The following is a 19,849-nucleotide window of genomic DNA, read 5'->3' on the forward strand; positions in this document are numbered from 1 at the left end:
AAGGCACCGCTCTCGCCCCGTCCGCCCAGGTTATCCTTCCCAAAAACACCTAAAACATTGCCCCAATGAGTCCACAACTCCCCCTTTCTCGCGGAAACGAGAATTCCCTTTCTGAGCCAGTGTCGGGGCCAAAGCCACGAGCCTCTCTGTCCATGGCTTGGACAGATGTCAACCCGTCCACATAATCCAACAACCCCATGATCAAAACGCCCACCTCACCGATATCTCCCATTAGTAGGCTTATTTCTCGCCCTCTCAATGGTCCCCTTAAACTCCGAGTAGAGCGCCTTCACCATGCCGTTTTTCTCCCAATGGCTCATAATCTTATCGACCAATTCATCCTTCTGCTCGGCCTCCATGTTCTCTCTCTCGGCCACCTTGTTGGCGGCCATGTGGCCTTCGATATGAAGGCGGGTATCCACGAAGACAAGGAGACCCATCTTCCAATGTATCAGGTCATGCGCTGTCTCGGCGTTGCTGTTGCAGACCGCGCCGACATACCACTCCTTTTCAGCCTTGGGGATGTGGTTGCCGTCCTCGTCATCGTCGTGAGATTCAGAGCCCGAGTCAGGCTCGCTGTCCATCTCAACAGGCTGGAGGAAGCGATCGAGCCTTATGGTATTCTTGTAATAAGGGTCGCCGGTGAACTTCATCGAGTGTCTGCGGCGGCGGCGTTAGTTGGGTAACTTCTCTCACAGGACGATTCAAGCTACTTACTTGGCGGGATGGCCAGACCTGCCACAGGCGCCGCAGTTTTGACCCTCCAGCATGCCGCCCCTGAAAAAGTCCGCACTGTCAAAGTGCGGCCGAGCCCGGAGCGCCATGTAAAAGTCCCTTTTCCAAGCAGCAGAGGAAAACTTAGAGTTCGCGAGGCCTCGGACTTCGTCGTCCAGCTTCCTCCACGCCATGCGATACACATCCGCCTCCCGCTCGGGGAACCCAGGATTGACCTTGAACTTCACCAGCCACTCTATGGCAACCCGGAAATACACCTTGAGCGGCGCTTGCGCGTAGCCTGTATACTCCAGGGGAATGTCGTCATGGTCTTCGTCGGGTGCACCAAGGGGAGCGTCGCCGTCTTCAACAACGAAGTCGTCCATGCTCCCCGACTCGTTATCGTCATCGTCATCGTCATCGTCATCGTCCTCGACCGCAACACGCTTTCGCTTCTTCTTGCTCTTCTTTCTCTCGGCGGCGACTGATCTGGGCTCATTGACGCCCTCTTCGTCGTCCTCGAACTCCTCAAGCGCGACAAGACCTGAATCGGTGTCGTACATGGGCTTCTCAGACTCCTCGTCGGAAAATAGCGAATCGTCGTCCTCGTTAATAACCTCGCCAGCACGCTTCCGGCGGAGTAGCTCTCGCGCTTTCTGTTTTTGTGTGAGTGGCTTCCGTCTCACCCGGCTAGCTTTGGCCGATGGTGGCGTTGGCGGTTCCTCCTCGTCTTCGGCCCCTGTCTTTTCCATTGTAGGGCTGGAAGCCACATTTCTCCGAACGAGGCGGCGCCGCTTGATGGATTGGGGGACGGGGGACTGTTCGTCCTCGTCACTCTCGCTGACAACCAAGTGTCTCCTGCGCCTGGTTATGGGGGTGGCCAGAGGTTTGTCATCGTCTTCTTCCTGGTCATCAGTCTCCTCCCGGGTTTCTTTGCCCTTTTCGGATGAGCCGTTGCTCGACTCCGACTCCGACTCCGACCCCGACTCGAAAAGCCGAGATCTCCTCACCCTCCTCGTCTCTCTCACAGGAAGCACCTGCTCTTGCTCATCCTCGCTCGTCTCTTCCGAAGAGGAATCCTTGAGGACGGCCCTCGCTTTCCTTGAGCTCCCAGGCACTTGGGATGAGCGCATAAATGACGACGGGGGTGCCGGAGGTGAGCTGCTCAGGGGAGCCGCATTCCTGACCGGCGAACTAACCACCGGGCTTCTCTGGACGGCCTTGCCCTTTTTGGTCCAAGGGCTCCTTATGGTTTGCCTCACCGGCGGGCGGCCTGGGGGCGCATTAGCAGGCGTATTCTTTTCATGGATACGGAAGACGGGTCATGGGAAAAGGTCTCACCAAGAGTCGCCTCTAGTGTCTGCTGTTTCTTTTTCTTAGGCTTCACCATCTTGCCAACATCGACAAGAAAATGCGGCAAAATTAGCTAGGCCCCGTTGCCAATTTTGTTGCTGGGCTAAATGATACCTTGTCAGTCAAGACTAGAGTTTGATAGCAAAGGTTGATTCAATCAAACGTCCTCAAAGACCAAACGGCCAGGTATTTGATGTGCACCAGTACGTCATGTTCGTGTCACGCAAACGGGCGCACTTACAAATTTGGACAGCGTCGGCTCTTAAATAACAGAACTCAATTTAGATAGAAGAAATTAAGATGTGGAGGGTGAGAGGCCGGATGGCGTGTAAAAGTTGTTGGTATTTGGTAATGCGACAGTTAAAGTTGATGGTCGTTGGAAGGGAACAGGGAAGAAAAGTGATCCGTACAACGATCAAAAGATGAGAGAGAACAATCAGTGGACGGCCCAGGAAGGTACAGCACGTTTGTGCAACGGCGCGTAGGAGAGAAACGCGATGGCACGTGACGACCTTCGTGCATGCATGCTCTTAGTTATTTATTATTTATTCAACTTGGTTAAAAACACAAGATGAAAGCCAGGACAGAAGGGGATGCAGAACAAAAAGTTAAACCACCAAAACCAAGGTGATACAAAAATGAGCTTATGTAACTTTAACCTTAGATTAGATAAGGTGGATCGCGTGCCGCTGTGCGTGGAATTACTTCCACGGCAGCCATCGCGATCTACCTTTGAAAGGACCATCTCTCTTCTACTACGTTTTTCCGCATATTGCATTCAGATACCGACGTTCTGTATCACAAGGTAATGAGCAAGACAGTACAGTATGCAGTCGTACACACAAGGTGCCGTATTCTATTCCATAAGTATCCCTCATTATTGTGACAATCCATTCCAACACCCCATTCATTCCCCTCTGCCCAAGAACCAGCTGTTCCCCTCCTGACGCCGCTGACCGTCCATCCCAACTCCAACCCTTACATCAGAGTATGTATGTGACGGCGAGTACATTACGTTATGAGTCTGCGACTTCCTGCTAAAGCCAGAACGAGATGTTTGATGCCCCCCCTCAAGACCGACCCGACACCCATACCCTTCGAAGATTATAGACATTACACCACCGTAGTGACGTCCACCCAACCACCGCCGGATCTCTGAGTAGCAGGACCAACACACAAACGCCCTGACAGCAGCGTTATACAAAACGAGTGTCCCATACGCCCCGTTGCGTTCAAGGAATTCCTTATTTCATTTATATACACCAACCATGTCGCTCGCTCTTTATCGAAGCTGCTCCTTGGCATCTTGCACACCGCGTTCAATGACATCTTTCAGCTTCCATCGAGGCGCCTTGACAACGCCTTCAAGGCCGTTCGCCTTGCGCCACTCGTGCTCCATCTCAGGGGTGACGCCGTCGGGCAGCGGTTCTTGGCCGCCAGCAATGCCGGTGGAGTACTTGAGCTGCAGGATATCACCGACCTCGTCGCAGGCGGCAAGGATACGGTCCATGTCCTCCTTGTTGTGAGCCGACGAGATACAGAAACGGGCTCGCGAGCTGATGAGCGGCGTGGCCGGGTAGCCGACGACAACGACCGAGATCTTGCGCTTGAGCATCTCGTGGCTGAAAGCTGACATTTTGCCCGGGTGGTACAGAACGATGGGAATAATGGGCGAGTCGTCGTGGCCGTACGTGATGAAACCGAGACGCTTGAGTCCAAGACGCAGGTACCGCGAGTTGAAGGCGAGGCGTTGCAGGCGCTCCTCACCTTGACCGGGTGCAATCTCGCCGGTGATGAGCCTGAGCGAAGTGAGAATCTGCATCAGGACCGAGGGAGTCGCCGACTCTCCGAGAAGGCTGGCCGCGTTGGCAATCCGAAGCCCGTCAATAATGTTCTTCTCGCCGGCAATGTAGCCACCGTTGGCACCGAACGACTTGGTCAGGGTTCCCATGAGAATGTCGACCTCAGCCGGGTCGATACCGAAGTAGTCGCAGACACCGCGGCCCCTCGGCCCGAGCGCTCCAACGCTGTGGGCCTCGTCCACATACAAGAAGAACTTGTACTTCTTCTTCAGGGCCAAGACGCCGGGAAGATCGACCATGGTGCCCTCCATCGAGTACAGGCCCTCGACCGCGACCAGAATCTTCTTCCACGGCCGGTGGGTGCGCGGCTGGCCCTGGGAGATGGCCTCGCGCAGCTTCCTCTCCAAGTCCTCCATATCGTTGTGACTGAACGACCTAATGACCGCGCCGGACATACGGGCACCAATGCGGATTGAGGCGTGGTTGAGCTCGTCCGACAGAATGAGGCAGCCCTTAGAGACGAGCGCCGGGAACGAGCCCGCGTTTGTCACAAAACCCATCGAAAATACCATGGCGGCAGGCTTGCCGACGAATTGGGCAACCTCGCGCTCAACTTCCAGAGCCAACTCAGACGTTCCAGAATCAGCACGGGGGCTGGCGAAGCTGAGGCCAGTCTTGCGGACGCACTCCTCAACGGCGTCGGCGCAGGGGCCTTCCGAGTTGGCAAAACCCAGGTAGTTGTACGAGCTCACGTTCAGGGTCTGGGTGTAGGTGCCCGTGTACTTGTAGGTACGGTTGAAATCGTCCGATTTACGGTCAATGAGGTTAATGTAGCGGCCAGGCACGCCGGTAGTGGGCCTTGCAAAGCAGTCATCGAGGCGAAGCTTCAACCTCCTAACGTAGAAGTTGTCAAAGTCGTCGTTGAGCGGGGCATAGCCATTGAAGACTTTGAGGCTCTGGTAATGTTTCTTGTCTCCGAATCGCTTGCCGAAGAAGTCTCGTGCGTGGCCGAAGAAGATCAGGAGCAGGTAGCTGATATATGTGGTAAGGACAAAGTAATAGGGCGGCTCGTCTTCGACAGGTGTCTCAAGGGGTTTGCCTTGGTGGGCACTGATGTACAGGTGGCTTGGGTCGAGGAGGGGTCCAAATTGGGCATCTCGGCGCTCCTGCATTTTCGCCTCGTCGGCAGAAGGGGGCTCGAAGAGGGTGGTCGGTGTCTCGTCCGTGTTGAGCTCGGCTCCGTGGGCGGCCGACAACGAGATGGTCGGGAGGGGGCTGGGAGAAGACATCCTGGGCGATGCCACCTGGTGGTGTATCGCTTGCTCTTTTGACTTGGATGAGAAGAATCCGGCGAGGCGGTTTCCTTTCGACTGAGAAGGTCGGCGCTCGCCTACCTTCTCAGACGATGGCATGGTGGATGTCGAGAAGGGATTCGAGAGTTTCCGAGGCATCGCTGTCGGCGTGGACGGCGCTCCTGGACAGTGCAGCTGACGGGGATCTCGACGCTGATCGCAGGCACGATTTGAAAATTGATTGCGCCAATGGATACTAGAGAAAGCCGGTCGTTAGCAGGGGTTTTCTGGAACCTCTAAAAGGTGACGCGGCAATTGGCCGCAACCCTCCAAGTCCGAGGTCGACTCCCAAGCGGTGTGATTCTGGGGGCTGGATGGGGGCTGGGCACCCCTTTTGCGGCCCCAATCAACACGCGGCCGCCGAGACTTGATCGCAAACTGTGGTGCCTCGATCGATCCATGATAAATATAAATATTACAACTTACGCTTAAAGGCTCGCTGAGTTGAGCGCGCGAGCGTTGAACTGATATCGTCGGTGCGACTGGAAATGACGTGCCGGTGTGCCGGTGTAGTTGAAAGCTCCTTAACCTAGCGAATGAGAAGCTGCGTCGAAAGCCGCAAAGGGGCGATGAGATAGGCCGGACGAATGCTTGCCGGGGCAGCTATCGAGGGGATGCCGGGAAGGGAGAAAGGAAAAGAAAGAGGAACTCGCGCCCCAGGTCGCCGTCGCCCTTAGTTCTGGACGAATTTGCGAAAGGGGGCTCTTGTCTTCGGTAGGTTTGTCAGGCGGCAAGAACAAGAAACGAAGTTCAACAAGAAGGGGCAAGGCGAGCGCGAGGTGGACATGCAGAGGATTTCAGGGAAACGGATTTGGGCTGGGTGTCAAAATTGACGAATCGGGGCGCCAGGGATGGGGGTTGTGGGTCGCCGCTTGCCGGCAAACCCACCAGCGCAATTTGCAAAGGCAGCCCTGTGCCTCCCGTTCAACCCCCTGACGGGTTCTTGGTGCTCGCCGATGCCGACGGGTCCGGCTGGGCTGCGACTGTCCCTTGCTCGCCTGGATCGATCATCACGATGAGATTGAGGACAAGGGGTAATCACCCCTCTCGAATTTGCGGGGTGAGAAGTTATGGTACTTGCCTAGGTATTGTAAGTATGTAGTTTGGGGGTCTCAATTCATTAGTTAGGTAGGTTTGCAAACATAGGTTTGGCTATGTTTATTCAGGTGCTCAACCCGCACGCGGCATAAAAAACGTTTCCGGCAGCTTCGCGCGCATCACCTAACCCAGCGCGTGCCGAGTTATCAGCGCATGAGCACGTCCTCATTGGGCGAGGATCCATTTGCAACCTTGGGTTTCGCAACTAACTGTTCCGCGTAACCAATAGTGGGCGGTGGGATCCCGGGAAATGAGCTTACAGTTTCAAGGTCAGTGCTAACTAGTAAACCCTAAGCTTCGACAGTGAGCGCAAAAGAAGAAAGAAGACTTGGAAAGAAAACCTTCAACTAGAACGTCGGTGATCCCAGGTACGCCTCACAGTTTGCCTAACGAGGCGAAGCTTCGACAGCGACCCCTAACGCAGCTCGAAGTGAGAGCGGCGTGCGTTTGGGGGGGAGGAACAGACTCTCTGGGCTTTCATACCTAGTGGATATCCATAAATTGTCCATGTACTTGTAAGTGAGGTAGTAACTGAAGGATCTGTCAGCTCCCCTGTGATTCAACTCGGCAGACCCGGCAACGGGGGTGATTTCGGGACCCGGGACCGAGTGTCGCATCCGCAGGTAGAGTTAATATAAGCGAGCGCGGCCTTCCCCGGCGAGATAACGGCACGCAACGGTTCATGTCGCCGGCCTACTCGGCGGCTCGTTTGTTGCTAGCGACGCCAATGGCATGATTCCTCATGGGATGACCGGAGTGCTCCCTTTCGTTTGTTATTGCTTTTGTATAACCTGTTGGCGCTTGCAAATGGCCCTAGCAAAAAAAGACATTCATACCCACCCACAACAGGCGGAAATGCCCAAGGTAATAATACCCAAGAACCACGCCATTTTCATCTCGAAGATTAAGAAGTAGGTGTGGGTCGTTTGTGAAAATCCAGCGGGCCAGCCCGGTCGGTACCTGCATAGCAACGGGACCTGAAAGCGATGGAAGGGATAATGCGGCTTCCAGGTTGTGGCAATTGTCGGCTTTGTGTTTTGGCCAGGCTCGGGTCTTCCGAGCCTGCGGCTTCTCCCTTCAGCGGGTCAGGGCAAATCCCGCCTTTTCGGAACTCAGGGCCCGAATTCGGCAGGAACCTCGGGCAAGACCTGACAGGCCAGGACCTTCCACTCAGTGAGACCCGACAGAGAGGAACTCCTTCTGTTTTCATGTCAAGAACTCAGAGTCACCTCACAGTAGATCCACTACCTTAGGCACCTCTCCTGCGCGTAGTAATTCTGCACACGTATACCTTACCTGCCTTGCACTTTCATAATTGCAACTCGCTGCACCACTCACCCACAGCAGCGGCAAGATGACGGCCGCCGAACTTTGGAAACACGAGCGCCCCGAGGGCACCCAGATGTGGAGGTTTCTGGAACATGTGAACTCCAAGTATAACCTGAACCTCAAAGACTACCCGCAGCTGTACAAGTGGTCCGTCGACAATGTTGCTGATTTCTGGGGCGACGTTTGGCACTTTGCCGGTATCAAGGCCTCAAAACCCTTTGACCAGGTGCGTGAGGTGATCATTGCTGGGGATAGTTAATAATGACTTCCCTCCCTCCCTGGATAACCGGCCCTCCTTCGCCTAGAGAAAAGACTCCTAAATCTTCCCCAGGTTTTGCCTTCCGAGGCTCCCATGTTCCCCAGACCCGATTTCTTTGCTGGCGCCCGCCTCAACTTTGCAGAGAACCTGCTCTTCCCTGCCAATGTCGAGATTGATGAGTCGGCGACAGCCGTTATCACAGCCACCGAGGACGATAACCACCTCGTTGAAACCTCCTGGGCCGAGCTGAGGGACCAAGTCCGCCGCTGCTCCAACGCCCTCCGCGCTATCGGTGTCAAGCAGAACAGTGTTGTTGCCGGCTTCGTAGCCAACCATGTGCAGGCCTTGGTTGCTTTACTGAGTGCTGCCACCATCGGTGCCATTTGGACGGGTATTAGCCCGGACAACGGCGTGAGCGCGGTGTTAGACCGACTCACCCAAATCCGGCCACAGGTGCTCTTTACCGATAATGCCACGCTGTACAACGGTAAGGAGTGGTCGGGTAAGGCGAAGACCCTCGACGTTGTCGAGGAGCTGAAGAAGCATGGCCTTGAGCAGGTGGTTGTCATTAAGGGCCTCGAGAATGTTGAGACTGGGCTGGACGAAATTCGGGAGAAGGGGGTTCAAGTTAAAGAGTTTCGTGCTTTCCTTGACTCGTAAGTCCCTCGTTATCGTCGCGATGATTACTCGTGCTAATTGTATCAGATCACCAAACTCGCCCTTGGATTTTACCCAGCTCCCGTCTTCCCATCCCCTCTACGTCCTCTACTCCAGTGGCACGACCGGCCTCCCGAAAGCTATCGTTCATACTGCAGCTGGCACTTTACTCCAGCACAAGAAGGAACATTTCCTGCACTGCTCACTCTCCCCGGCTTCTCGCATGCTCTACTTCACCACGACATCCTGGATGATGCATCACTGGAGCGTCTCTGCTCTCGCCTGCGGCTCATCCCTCGTTCTGTACGCCGGTTCCCCATTCAAACCGCATGGCTACTCTTCCATTCCCCGGCTCCTCTCTTCCCTCCGAGTAACCCACTTCGGTACTTCGGCCGCCTACCTTACCACCCTCGAAGCAAACAATGTCCGCCCGGTCGCCGACCCCTCCCTGGACCTCTCCGCTCTTGAAGCCATCTACTCCACAGCCTCCCCCCTCCCACCCTCCACATTCACCTTCGTCTACACCGCCTTCCCCCGCAACATTAACCTCGCCTCCATCACCGGTGGCACAGATATCATCTCCCTCTTCGGCGCCCCCTGCCCTCTCCTCCCCGTCCGTGCCGGTGAAATCCAGTGCGCCGGCCTCGGTATGGCCATCAGCGTCGTCGACCCCGCCTCGCCACCCGACTCGCCGCAGCCAGTCAACCCCTCTCCGGACGACGACACCCCCCCGCCGGGCGACCTGGTCTGCACGAAGCCCTTCCCCTGCCAACCTCTCACCTTCTTCGGCGCAGACGGCGACGCCAAGTACCGCGCCGCCTACTTCGAACGGTTCCCTGGCTTGTGGCACCACGGCGATTTTGTGCGCATGGACCCCCACACCGGGGGCCTGGTGATGTTGGGCCGCAGCGACGGCGTGCTGAAGCCCGCCGGCGTCCGTTTTGGCAGTGCCGAGATCTACAACGTGCTCACGCGCTTCTTCGCCGCCGATGTCGAGGACGCTGTTTGTGTCGGGCGCCGCCGTGAGTCGGACCGCGACGAGACCGTGTGTCTGTTTGTCGTCGTGGCCGAGGGCCGAGTGTTTGATGACGGGCTGCGCAAGAGGATCGTCGAGATTGTTAGGCGCGAGTTGAGCCCGCGCCACGTGCCGGGTGTGATTGAGGAGGCGAAGGGTGGGGTGCCCAAGACGGGGAACGGGAAGAAGATCGAGGTTGCTGTCAAGCAGATCTTGTCTGGCATGCAGGTCAGGACCAACGCAAGTGTGGCTAACCCGGAGGCGTTGGATTGGTTTCGAGAGTGGGCGAGGAGGACGGAAGAGAAGGAGGCGCTCCGTAACTAAGAGCGTAGGGGGGTGGGAGTGGCTGACGAAAGAAATGGGTTAAACCATGATGGCGATAGAACGCGGCGCTTTGGTAAAGGTTAATAGATAATATGATTGCCCTTACAACAACAGTATCATCGCCCGCTCTAGCCCCCTAAAACGTGAGGCCTGCCCCAACGTTCTAAAACATTACCATCACGACTTACACTGCAGCAGAGCCACCAAAACAGGTCCACCCGGTAACGATAACAACAAGTCTGGTATTCGTAGGTAAATTCCAATTCGGTGCTAGGCTTCTAATTCAAGCCAGGCCGGCTATCGTAACGTAGACACCAAAGACCAGCCAACCACCACTCCTATACTCTGTTTCTCAGCAACAAATCCTCCTAATACCTGTCGTACTTCCACTAACCATCTCTGTGGAAGCTCGGAAAAATACAACCTGCTCTGGCCACCCCTTTTCCCCTTAACGCTACCTAGCAGATATGTAGGTAGAATGGCATTTAACGAAAACCCGAAACACCGCTTGCTTTAAGTCAAGACAAGCCATTTTGACCGCGTGCCTCCCTTTCCCCCTTTTTTTTGAAATCCATCGCTCGCGAATAAAAAAAAAAACCGCGCGCATGTGAAAGAATAAACACTCGGCAGGCAATTTTCCTCCTTTTTCTCCGGACCTTTTTTCTGTTTCCCTCGTCGGTGCAAGGGTAAGTTAAGAAAACCGCAGGAAGGGAAATAACAACAAAAACAAATCAGAACCCATTCCCGTCCATGCCAAAGTTATGATGATCCATCGGGTCCATGGCCATGTACTCGAGCAAGTCAAGGCCACCGACATTAACGCCCTCGGCGGTCATCGAGACGGCGTTGCTATCAATGTTCTGGAAGAAGGCGGCGCCTGTGGGCAGGTACCACATCTCGTTGTTGGGGTTGGCCCAGTCCGGGTTGTCGAACAGGCCGCTGTTGTCGCCGATGCTGCTGCCGGGGTTGATGTTGGGGTTGCTGGTGTTGTTGGCGTTGTTGTTGTCCAGCCCAGTTGTGGCGGCGGGCGTCGATGGGCCGAACATGGATGTTGAGCCGGTGGGGTAGGGGAATGTTCCCGCTGTGAGGTCCCAGGGGGTGGCGGAGATGTTGGCTGGGGTCGTGGAGCGGTCTATAGATAAGGTTAGTACGTGTCTTTGATGGAAAAGCTGTAAATATGGTGGTGATGATATGAGAACTTACCGGGACCAGGCCCTTCTCTCAACTTGAGCCACACCTCATTGGAATTCGCGGCATGCGACAGCCCGTTCAAGCCACTCCCATTCGCGAGATCACCGTGCGTTGCCCCAGGCGACCTGCCATCCGCCGACATAGCGGCAGGTGGAGGCGCATAGATGAACCGGTTCCGCAGCCGGCTAGTCAGGGTCTCAAGCATGTCGGCAAAGCGGATGCCCAGGTGGACATCGTCGACAACACAGTTACGGAGCGCGCTCACGGTGCGGTCCATCAGCTGGATGCTCAGCTCAACGTCCGACTTGGGCGCGCCGAGCGCAAACGTTTTCAGCAGGAACATAGCGCCGCTGATGATGCGGAAGTAGGTGCGCACGGGCGCGTGCTTGAGGTAGTCCCCAGGCAGCAGGCCCTCGACGACGGTCCGGAGTAGGTTCCGGCTGCCGTTGACCACTTCCCTCACGTACTCTTGATCCTCGGCACCGAAGCCACCTAGCTGCCCAAGTGGCAGCTTTCCGTAGTAGTTTTGCGTCTGCGGCGACAGCTGCGGCCCCGAGTGACCCGATACACTCCCTCCTGGCCCCGTGCCCCCGCCGGCATTGTTGGTGCACCGCTCGACAACCGCCTGTAGAGAGAGCGAGTTGATGTAGATGCGTACGTATTCGTATTCGATTGTGAGGACGTGTCTGATGTACGGGGGTAACCGGAACCGCTCGAACTGGTTCCACCACTCCTTTAGCATGGGCTGGAAGTCTGCGAGCAATTCGGTGTATTTCCCGGTCTGGATGATTTCTGTCGTGTGCTTCCGGGACCTGAACAACTTCTCGTTGCCGACTTGCATGGCGTTGCTGATTCCCACCCAGCAGTGTATGATCTGGTCGTCTAGCTCCAAGTCTGGGATGTAGTTGAATGTGTTTGACAATGAAGACGGGTTAGTCCCGGGCGTGGTGCCCTCGACCGAATGCCGCTTCCTTCGCGAGACGGCCGGGTCCGACTTCCGCAACCGCTCGGGTACCATGTTGGTCCAGCCAAGGCGACCGGCGAGTTGACTCAGGTAGATGAGAAGCAACCGTTTAATGCGGTTTGCCCTCAGGCGATACGACTCATCTTCGTACTCGGGCCGCGTAATAGCACCGGCAGCCAGCAGCTCGTCAACATCATCAAAAACACCGAGCTCATAGGCCAGCCCCATGCCCGTGCTCAACAACATCCAGCACATGCGATCGCTCCTCCAAGCAGGCTCCAGCCAGCTCTCGATCCTTCGGCCGCCAAACCCCGAGGACTTTTGGTTGCCATTGATGTCGCCGGGGCTAGGGGGATCGTAGGACGGCAGCATCAACTCGTCGGTCGCTTCGTTCGGTGGGAAGTGGAGAGCCCGCGGGTGCCATTCGGTCAGGATCATCAGGGACTCGATAGTTCCGAGGGTCCTCAAGCTGCCCCTGCGCAGACCCCTCCAGGGGGCCGTGCTCGAGCTCTGAGCATCATCGGCCCCTGAGCCGCAGAAGCCGCCGCCAAACGCTTCCTGGCCCCACACGACGCGCTCAATCATGCCCCTAAGGTACATCCATAGCTGCTCGTGGATGGCGTGTGAACGGCAGTGGCCTCCGGTGCCAGGCATGCGACGGTATCTCGAAGCGATCGTTAAGAGTGTCACGGTAAGGATCGGCTCCTCGGTCAGAAGCGTTAAGTGGGATGCCGGATTGTTGAACGTCGGGGGCGAGATCGGGGTGAGGGGGGACAAATATTTGTAATAACTGTGCGCGTTAGTCTGAAAATGCAACCACCAGAGATTATCCAGGATAGATAGCAGCTTACTAGTCGATGTAGTCAATTGCTTCCTGAGCAGTGAACCAGCCAGCGCGTACGAAGCGGAATCGACCCCAGGCCTTGATTGCCTCATTGTAGCCAGGCTCAGTAGACGGATCCCGCTTCGTCAATTCCGGGTCGATGGCTTGTTCCGGAGCCGGACCGTCTTGGCGTGATACATGTCGGCTGTGGTAACCTCCTGACCCGATGTTGTTGGCTGACCTGGGTGGCTCGGCGTCGTGTCGAATATGATGAGAACCGGGTTGGGTAGCACTATGGGGCGGCGCCGGGTTGTCGGGCTTGTGCGAGGCACTAATTGAATTAAAGAGCGTGTCAGTATCACTACCTACTTTGCAGCGACATGTTCACATAGGGATGTTCTCACTTGTCAGTAGCTGCCTTGTAGAGCAAGTCCAGTGCATCGTGGGGTCCATACACCTCCCTCCGCATGACGCTCCGAGCCTCGAAGTTCTCCAGCGGCGTATTGGGCTCGCCATTTCCGAATTCGCCGGCCGTGCTGTTACTGCGTGCGCTCTTGGGCGGGTCACCTGGCCGCCTCAGAGGCTGCGCCCGTCCGTGACTTCCTCCCGGCGTGAGGGGTACGTCGCTGTACAACCGACGGTCCAACACGGGTGGTGGCGATGCCGCGGTGCGCAATTGTTTGCGGCCATTGCGAAGGATGTAATCGTCCTGCTCTTCGGATTCCTCTCGGGGCTCGTCATCAATCTTGCGCTTTCGGCGCGTAGCACTGAAATAGCATTCTTTGCTCTCGCGACGGCAGCGGACACAGGGAGGGTCGTGGGGATCGTCGACAGAGCCAAGATCGCAGCGCACCTTACGGCGGCGACAGGGGATGCAGGCTTGGTAGACGCGTTTGTGCTGGGCCTGCTGGAGTTGCTGGGCGGCGGACTGCGATGAGGTCTCGTCGGAGTGACCGGTCCCGGGTCCGGCTCCGGGTGCGGCTCCACCGCCCCTCACGGAGGGTGGATGGGGACGGGCGGGGCCCGTAGACGACGTCGACGAGGCGGCAACGGGGGAGATTGGCGACACGGAGGAAAGTTGTAAGGCTGGCGCGCCGTACTGTGACATGGCGGGCAGTCGAAAAAAACAGCCGGGCCGAATGGACGCAAAACGTCGCTTGCTCAAACGTTAAACAGGCCCCGATCTGCGAGCATGAGCTTGGGCTTGCTTTATCGGCTGGAAGCGGTTTGCGGTGGGTGAAGACTCGAGAAACTGGGGAACGGGCCAGTTTTTGGGGCTAGTCGAGGGGTCTTGGCCCCCGAGATCGAGTCCCGGGATGACGCTTCTCGCTCCTGCCGCTGAGTGGGGCAAACGCGCACCAGCGACCCACGAGGGGCTTGGTGCATCACACACAGCCTATCAGCAATTCCTGTTGGTTAAGACGGCAACCCAGTTCCCCAATCTCGAAGGTCCCGAACAATCCAGTGGATTCCCTTAGCTCATACTTCCATTGCCTGTTCCCTGTCCCCAGCTACTCTCGAATATCTTTTGATCTCGATGTGGAAGGTGTGCCTCAGTGCGATACAGTCGTAATCAAGGCCTTTAATAACTTTGTACATACATACAGTACAAGAATAAAAGGGTAGAATGGTGGCGTCCACATGGTCATTGTTCCCCAATGCCCGAGGCTTAAGGAGTTATCGGGGACGACTCGGGATGGAGATGTCTCACTATTTTTTGAAACAAACAATGGGACGAACAACAAGAAGTGCACAATCAGCTGGCTCTAGCATAGCCCCTGGCGAATCGTGGATCGAATTGCAGCCTGCGGGGAAATGATAAGACGAGACATTTTCAACCCCGCCTGACATGGAAGTCAATTCTGCAAATCAAACAAAGCCGTTACAACCTAATCTGGATCTGGGCAGACATCGAATTCCCTGCGAATTGCTCTCGTAACTGATCCCACCTCGCTCGAATCATTGCCCTTCCTTTTGCACAAAGCCGAGGCCATGCAAAATACACCGATGGAGGAGACACAAACGTGCATAGCCGGGGTTTCGCCAATTGCGTCGGGAGGCAACCGGGGTCACGTTGACCAGGTCACGCGGGGCACTGGCTCCATTCCTACGCCTTGCCCGGTGAGCACAAACGTCAGATACAGGATCTCCTTGGAAGGGAGCGGTGAGATTTTTAGCATCCCAAAACCCATCTTCTGACCACGCCGCCCAGTGTCTAGACCCGTAGCCCGGGGACGGTGCTGCGTAACCCTGCCCAGTCGCGTCGTATTACTTGAGGTATGTCAACGTGGTTGATTGCACATACTGTGTACGAATACATAAAGAAAGCTATCTTGGTACCGTACCCTGTCATGTCAGGGACCGACGGACGGCAGTCAGCATGCTACCGACGACCGGAATCGGTCCGTCGCTGCATGCAGCCTACCTACCTAACGTGTTATTGGAACAAACACAGCGTCCTGACGATACCTTCGCTTGCTCTTGTCGCCTCACGTAAATTACAGGTTGCTGGGTCGAGGATTCCGAACGGCAAGGTAATGTGGCCACCATCGTGGCATTGCCGTCCCAAGAGGTTCCACCAACGCGTGTAGCCGAGAAACACAACGTCAAGTTAATTCTCCGGGTTTCACAGCAGGAAACTGCGAGCTCAACATGCATGTAAACGGCACGAATAGAATCAAAGTTAACCATGCCGATGCATTAAACAGACCTACGAGTATAACCCTGGCCAATATCTCCGAGAAGAGGAGGAAGAATCTCCCTTCCCGGCGCAGCCAACTGGGCGGTTAAAACTCAATGATGACCCATTCCATGACTCCCGGCCGCTACCAACCCAGAGCCCCGTCAAATGAGCAGGGCCAAGAGGGATAAAACCATCGGGTGACTGCCGACCGACACCCAGAGCGAGATGACGGGGTCCGTCCAACCAACCAATGCTTTTCCGCAACCTTCCCCAACCTCCAAACGCCAGACGCCCTTGAATGCAGAGTGTAAGGGCCGGTTCGCTTAGGCAACGACAACGCCCTGCTTAAGCTATACGTCGAATGTCACGGTCAGCATCGGACTCGAGGAAACAAGTGCACCAGAGAAGAAAAAGAAGAACGTACCAGCAAGTCCCAGAGCATCTTGAGAAGAGAATCCGGCAGGGTATATAGGTCGACCGAGAATTCGCCAGCGTCAATGTTGTTCTGGACGTAGGTGCTGTCATCCTTGTGATCGTGGATCAGCTGGATCACCTGAAGGAGATCATCCTCGCCCAACTTGATCAGACCGTCCGCCATCTTCTCAACGTCGAACGTCTTCTTCTTCTTGCCGCCGTCGGCCTTCTTGATTTTGCGTTCCTCGTCCGAAGGCAGCGGGCCCGTCTCACGGAGGATCTGCTGGAGGGCCTGCGAAGGGTTCCGGAAGGTCACAACATGCACGTTGTCGTACTGAGCCGCGGCAAAGTTAAGGTCGTGGATGACCGTCTGCTTACCACCCTTCTCGGTGGTGAACAGATCAATGCTCATTTCGAATTCTCCCCAGCCCTCGTTGGTGCACTTGAAAGGGGGTTCCATGAAGGCTGTACCCATGTCAGCGCTGCATTTTCGTCCCAACCCGGATGGGGTACATACTCTGGACGGGGTTGGCAAACGAAGGGTGCAAGTGATACACCGCCTTAGTGAAACAACGGGCGGGCTTCTCTTTGCCATCCTGGTCAAGAATATAGACCTCGACGGTCCACTCCTTCATGGGAAAACCCTCATTGACGGCAGGCTTGTTACTATTGGGCTTGGTCAGCCACCCGTCCTCGATGCTCCCACCCCCCGTCTCCCTTTTCGTACGCCGGCAGTCGGATCAGTCGCTTACATGTTGTGCTGTTCGGTGACAACTTTGATCTTACGCTGTAATTCTCAGATCGCGTCAGCCATCCGATCTCGCTTTCCTTCCCATCTCACCGGATAAAACATACCTCGACAATCATCTTGGAGACTGCGGCCTTCTTGCCCTTGCGCGGAGTAGTAGTAGTAGCGGCGCGGGGCCTAGCAGTAATGACAACGGTCGTGGGCCTGACACCAGGAGTGCCAACGGCGATGCTCTGCTCGTCTTGCTCTGCTCGCCGTTAGAGGCCTGGCCACGTTCCTTCTCCTAAACGATAGATAAAGCTGCAATTTCGCAGACTGAGAGATTCTCTCCCAAAACGCGCGCTTGGCAAGGCAACCAAGTAATTCCCGTCACCCGTCTTGTCAGTTGCAACCACCTAGGATCTCGTCGCCGTCGTGTTCGGACCCTAAACTGCTGGAAAAAACCGGATCGCGAGAGGGGACAAAAGAGAGATTTGCAAGCAAAATGTAATAAAGGATGAATATGCGATTGGGCCACGTGGATCTGGTGGTTTGGGGAGGGAAGTGAAGCTGGCGATTCTGGGGTTCACAGTCGCGGGTGCATTGGAGCAAGCTAGTTGCGGGTCGTGACGGCGTCTGCCCGCTTGATTGCAGATGGTACGTACCTGAAGGTGGCGTAAGCAGGGCCGCCGAAGCGCTGCGGGTCATTCGATCAGAGCTCATGATAGTGGCGGTGCAAATGGTCCGTGCGGTGGTAGTGCTTGTTGAAGGGTGTGAGTGCGAAGATACTGTGTGAAGAATATCTCACACGGATTTGTGGGAGTTTGTGGTTGAGTTTGAGGATTGAGCAAGAACCTCTGAACAGAAAGTGAAGTAGGAAACAGGTAAGAACTGGCTCCGTGATCAGACAAAAAGGTCAATGAGGGAGGGAGCACAGGCCAACCATCTTTGCGCTGCGGTCTGTGTTATTGTTTTTCTTTCATCTATTTAGCGGCACATCACAGAGAACTGGTTATTGTTACAAAGCCAAATAACGAGTCGCATTGGCCCAGTGAGCTCAGGTAGAGACAAGGGGACTGAATGGTATTTGGTCTATCTACAGCTATCATGGCTGGTCTTTTCCTCGCTCAAACAATCACCCTCTCCTGCTCTGTCCGGATGGGTGATGTGTCATGAGGGTGTTGGATTGTGTTCATGTGTGATCATCATCAACCTCGGCCTCCTTGGGGAGACAATGATGTGTGAGGTGTGAGGGGGAAGTGGGGGTGAGTGGTGGGAGGGAGGTGTGGGAGGGTTGGTGCTTATTCCTTCCTGAGCTCATCGCTCTCCATCAACCATCAACAAGCCCGGCTACCTTACGCAGTCTCCTCCTCCTTCTTTTCCTCCTTATTTTCCTCCTCCTTCGTCTCCTCTTCCTTATTCTCCTCGTCAGTCTCCGTCTCAGGCTTCTTGAAAAGGGTCTCGTTCTCCTTCTGGGCCTTGATGAAGGCGTCCTTGAACTGGTTGGCGTTGTCCGAGTTGGCGAACCGGATTGCCAGGGTGAGAGCCTCAGGCTCGCCCTCGCTCACGTCGGCAACGACGTTCCACACCCAACTCCGGTCGGAGCCCACGTTGGGGGAGAGCTTCATCTCGGGGACGACTAGAACGAGTTAGCATCCGATACCCTAAGGTGTAGCACACATAGGCAAAACAAAATATACGTACCGTAGTGGTTGGCGCAGACCTTGAGGGTCTTGTCGCGGCGCATGACCAGGCGGGTCTTGCCGTTCTCGCGATGCTTGAGCAGACGCACATCGCCGGTGCCGCGCTCCTTCCACTCGCGGGTGTCGGGCACATACTTGAAGAGCTTGGCGCGCATCTTGAAAACCTGCTCCTCCATCTCCTCGTTGGTCTTGGTCTCAACCTTCTCCGTGAGGTGGATGACGGGCTCAAAGTGGACATCCTCGGACTCGGGGGCCTCCTCCTGCATTTCCCGGAACTCGGTTAGCCACTCCTTATACACGAATATCTCCCCATCAGGACTTTGGAGAACCAACCTCCTCGCCACCCTCCTTGGAAGCGGCGGCAGCAGCAGCAGCAGCCTCGCGCTGAGCCTTAGCGCTGCCAGAGTTATCACCACGGTCCTCATCGTCGTCCTTCCTTTCCTTCTTGGCGCCACCACCAAACATAGAGAAGACGGAAGACGAGGTAACGGGCTTCGTTTCGGCAGCAGTAGCCTGTACAACGATCAAAACACCATTGTTAGCCAAACACAACCCTCAGAGCCATTTCAGTCACACCCTTAGCGCACCCCAGCCCGTGGCCGCTTCTCTGCACATACCTCCTGTGTCTCGGGCGCCTTCACCTCCTCAACCGCCTTGTTATCGTTCTCGGAAGACATGTCGGGCAGTTGGTTGTTAATTCTTTCTCGACGGGATGGTAGTAGTAAAAACTATTCCCCGTACACAAAACGCGTTAGCAAAGACCGTCCAAAAGAAAAAAGGTTAAGAAAAAAAGAATCCCCATCTCCGACCCCCATCCCGCATCCCGCATCGCATATCCCACACCTCCTACCCATCCCCTCCCACGATCACAACACCTCTCCAAACCCACTCATCGCAATCGCATAACCCCGCCCCCGCCATGGCGTCGTGCCCTGGCGCGCTCGCTGCGTCCTGACAGGGTTGATTCTCCCAAAAAAGCCGGACGCCAGGCGGGGTACTTTTTTTTCGCTTCGCAGCAGCCAGCCAGCAGCGCGGGGCACGCAACGCCAGCAACGCTAAGCGCATCGACCCAGGTGAGTGAGTTTAAAAGGGGAGGATAAGAAAAACAAAACAAAAAAACGTACCGGATGCTGCAGATATCTGTAAAGTAGTTGAAGGGCACAATGCGAGATGTAGTGTGCCTTGCAGTCTGGAGGTCGGGAAGTGGATAAGGCAAGGTCGCAGGCAGGCAGCGGGCGGGTGGTTGTGTGGTGTTGTTGCAAAAGACTGCCCCTCACTTCCCTGAAATCAACAGCAGGGGCTGCGGCCCAAAAGAAATTTGGCGCGGGCAGGTGGATCAAGGTGGGTCAAGTAGCCATCACCAAACATGTTGATTGGATGGCATATGCACTCTTTACAAGCATATTCATTTTGTTCGGGGTCACAGATAGCACGTGAATGA

At 55.7% G+C, this 19,849-nt stretch overlaps 6 protein-coding genes across 6 annotated transcripts; 1 reads left to right on the forward strand and 5 right to left on the reverse strand.

The window, feature by feature from the left end:
* Nucleotides 1-215: 215 nt before the first annotated feature.
* On the reverse strand, nucleotides 216-2,104 carry F5144DRAFT_601091 (uncharacterized protein; the record flags this gene model as incomplete). Its single annotated transcript, XM_066791125.1, has 3 exons — nucleotides 216-660; nucleotides 718-1,987; nucleotides 2,056-2,104. 3 exons carry the CDS (start codon nucleotides 2,102-2,104, stop codon nucleotides 216-218), a joined length of 1,764 nt encoding a protein of 587 aa, XP_066644625.1.
* A 993-nt stretch (nucleotides 2,105-3,097) lies between these two features.
* Nucleotides 3,098-5,640, reverse strand: F5144DRAFT_175471 (pyridoxal phosphate-dependent transferase). Its single transcript, XM_066782668.1, has one exon. The coding sequence runs from the start codon at nucleotides 5,318-5,320 to the stop codon at nucleotides 3,350-3,352; it is 1,971 nt and encodes a 656-aa protein (XP_066644626.1). The 5' UTR covers nucleotides 5,321-5,640; the 3' UTR covers nucleotides 3,098-3,349.
* Nucleotides 5,641-7,673: 2,033 nt separating this feature from the next.
* Nucleotides 7,674-9,903, forward strand: F5144DRAFT_486675 (uncharacterized protein; the record flags this gene model as incomplete). Its single annotated transcript, XM_066785562.1, has 3 exons — nucleotides 7,674-7,874; nucleotides 7,980-8,563; nucleotides 8,613-9,903. 3 exons carry the CDS (start codon nucleotides 7,674-7,676, stop codon nucleotides 9,901-9,903), a joined length of 2,076 nt encoding a protein of 691 aa, XP_066644627.1.
* A 365-nt stretch (nucleotides 9,904-10,268) lies between these two features.
* F5144DRAFT_175652 (uncharacterized protein) lies at nucleotides 10,269-14,210 on the reverse strand. The gene is made up of 4 exons (XM_066782669.1): nucleotides 13,286-14,210; nucleotides 12,910-13,212; nucleotides 11,107-12,848; nucleotides 10,269-11,035 (listed from the first exon to the last, which is right to left on the reverse strand). The coding sequence occupies exons 1-4, from the start codon at nucleotides 13,987-13,989 to the stop codon at nucleotides 10,635-10,637; spliced, it is 3,150 nt and encodes a 1,049-aa protein (XP_066644628.1). The 5' UTR covers nucleotides 13,990-14,210; the 3' UTR covers nucleotides 10,269-10,634.
* A 1,348-nt stretch (nucleotides 14,211-15,558) lies between these two features.
* F5144DRAFT_529857 (yeats family-domain-containing protein) lies at nucleotides 15,559-17,670 on the reverse strand. The gene is made up of 6 exons (XM_066786906.1): nucleotides 17,371-17,670; nucleotides 16,834-16,976; nucleotides 16,731-16,765; nucleotides 16,496-16,644; nucleotides 15,989-16,443; nucleotides 15,559-15,914 (listed from the first exon to the last, which is right to left on the reverse strand). Exons 1-6 carry the CDS (start codon nucleotides 17,426-17,428, stop codon nucleotides 15,888-15,890), a joined length of 867 nt encoding a protein of 288 aa, XP_066644629.1. The 5' UTR covers nucleotides 17,429-17,670; the 3' UTR covers nucleotides 15,559-15,887.
* A 390-nt stretch (nucleotides 17,671-18,060) lies between these two features.
* F5144DRAFT_485607 (uncharacterized protein) lies at nucleotides 18,061-18,930 on the reverse strand (the record flags this gene model as incomplete). The annotated part of the gene is made up of 3 exons (XM_066785511.1): nucleotides 18,061-18,344; nucleotides 18,410-18,668; nucleotides 18,742-18,930. Coding segments are annotated over 3 exons (732 nt in total), but the record flags the coding sequence as incomplete, so codon positions are not given.
* Between the last annotated feature and the right edge of the window lie 919 nt (nucleotides 18,931-19,849).

The sequence above is a fragment of the Chaetomium tenue genome (assembly GCF_020726465.1).
Source record: "Chaetomium tenue strain MPI-SDFR-AT-0079 chromosome Unknown F5144scaffold_3, whole genome shotgun sequence".
Lineage (NCBI taxonomy): Eukaryota > Fungi > Ascomycota > Sordariomycetes > Sordariales > Chaetomiaceae > Chaetomium > Chaetomium tenue.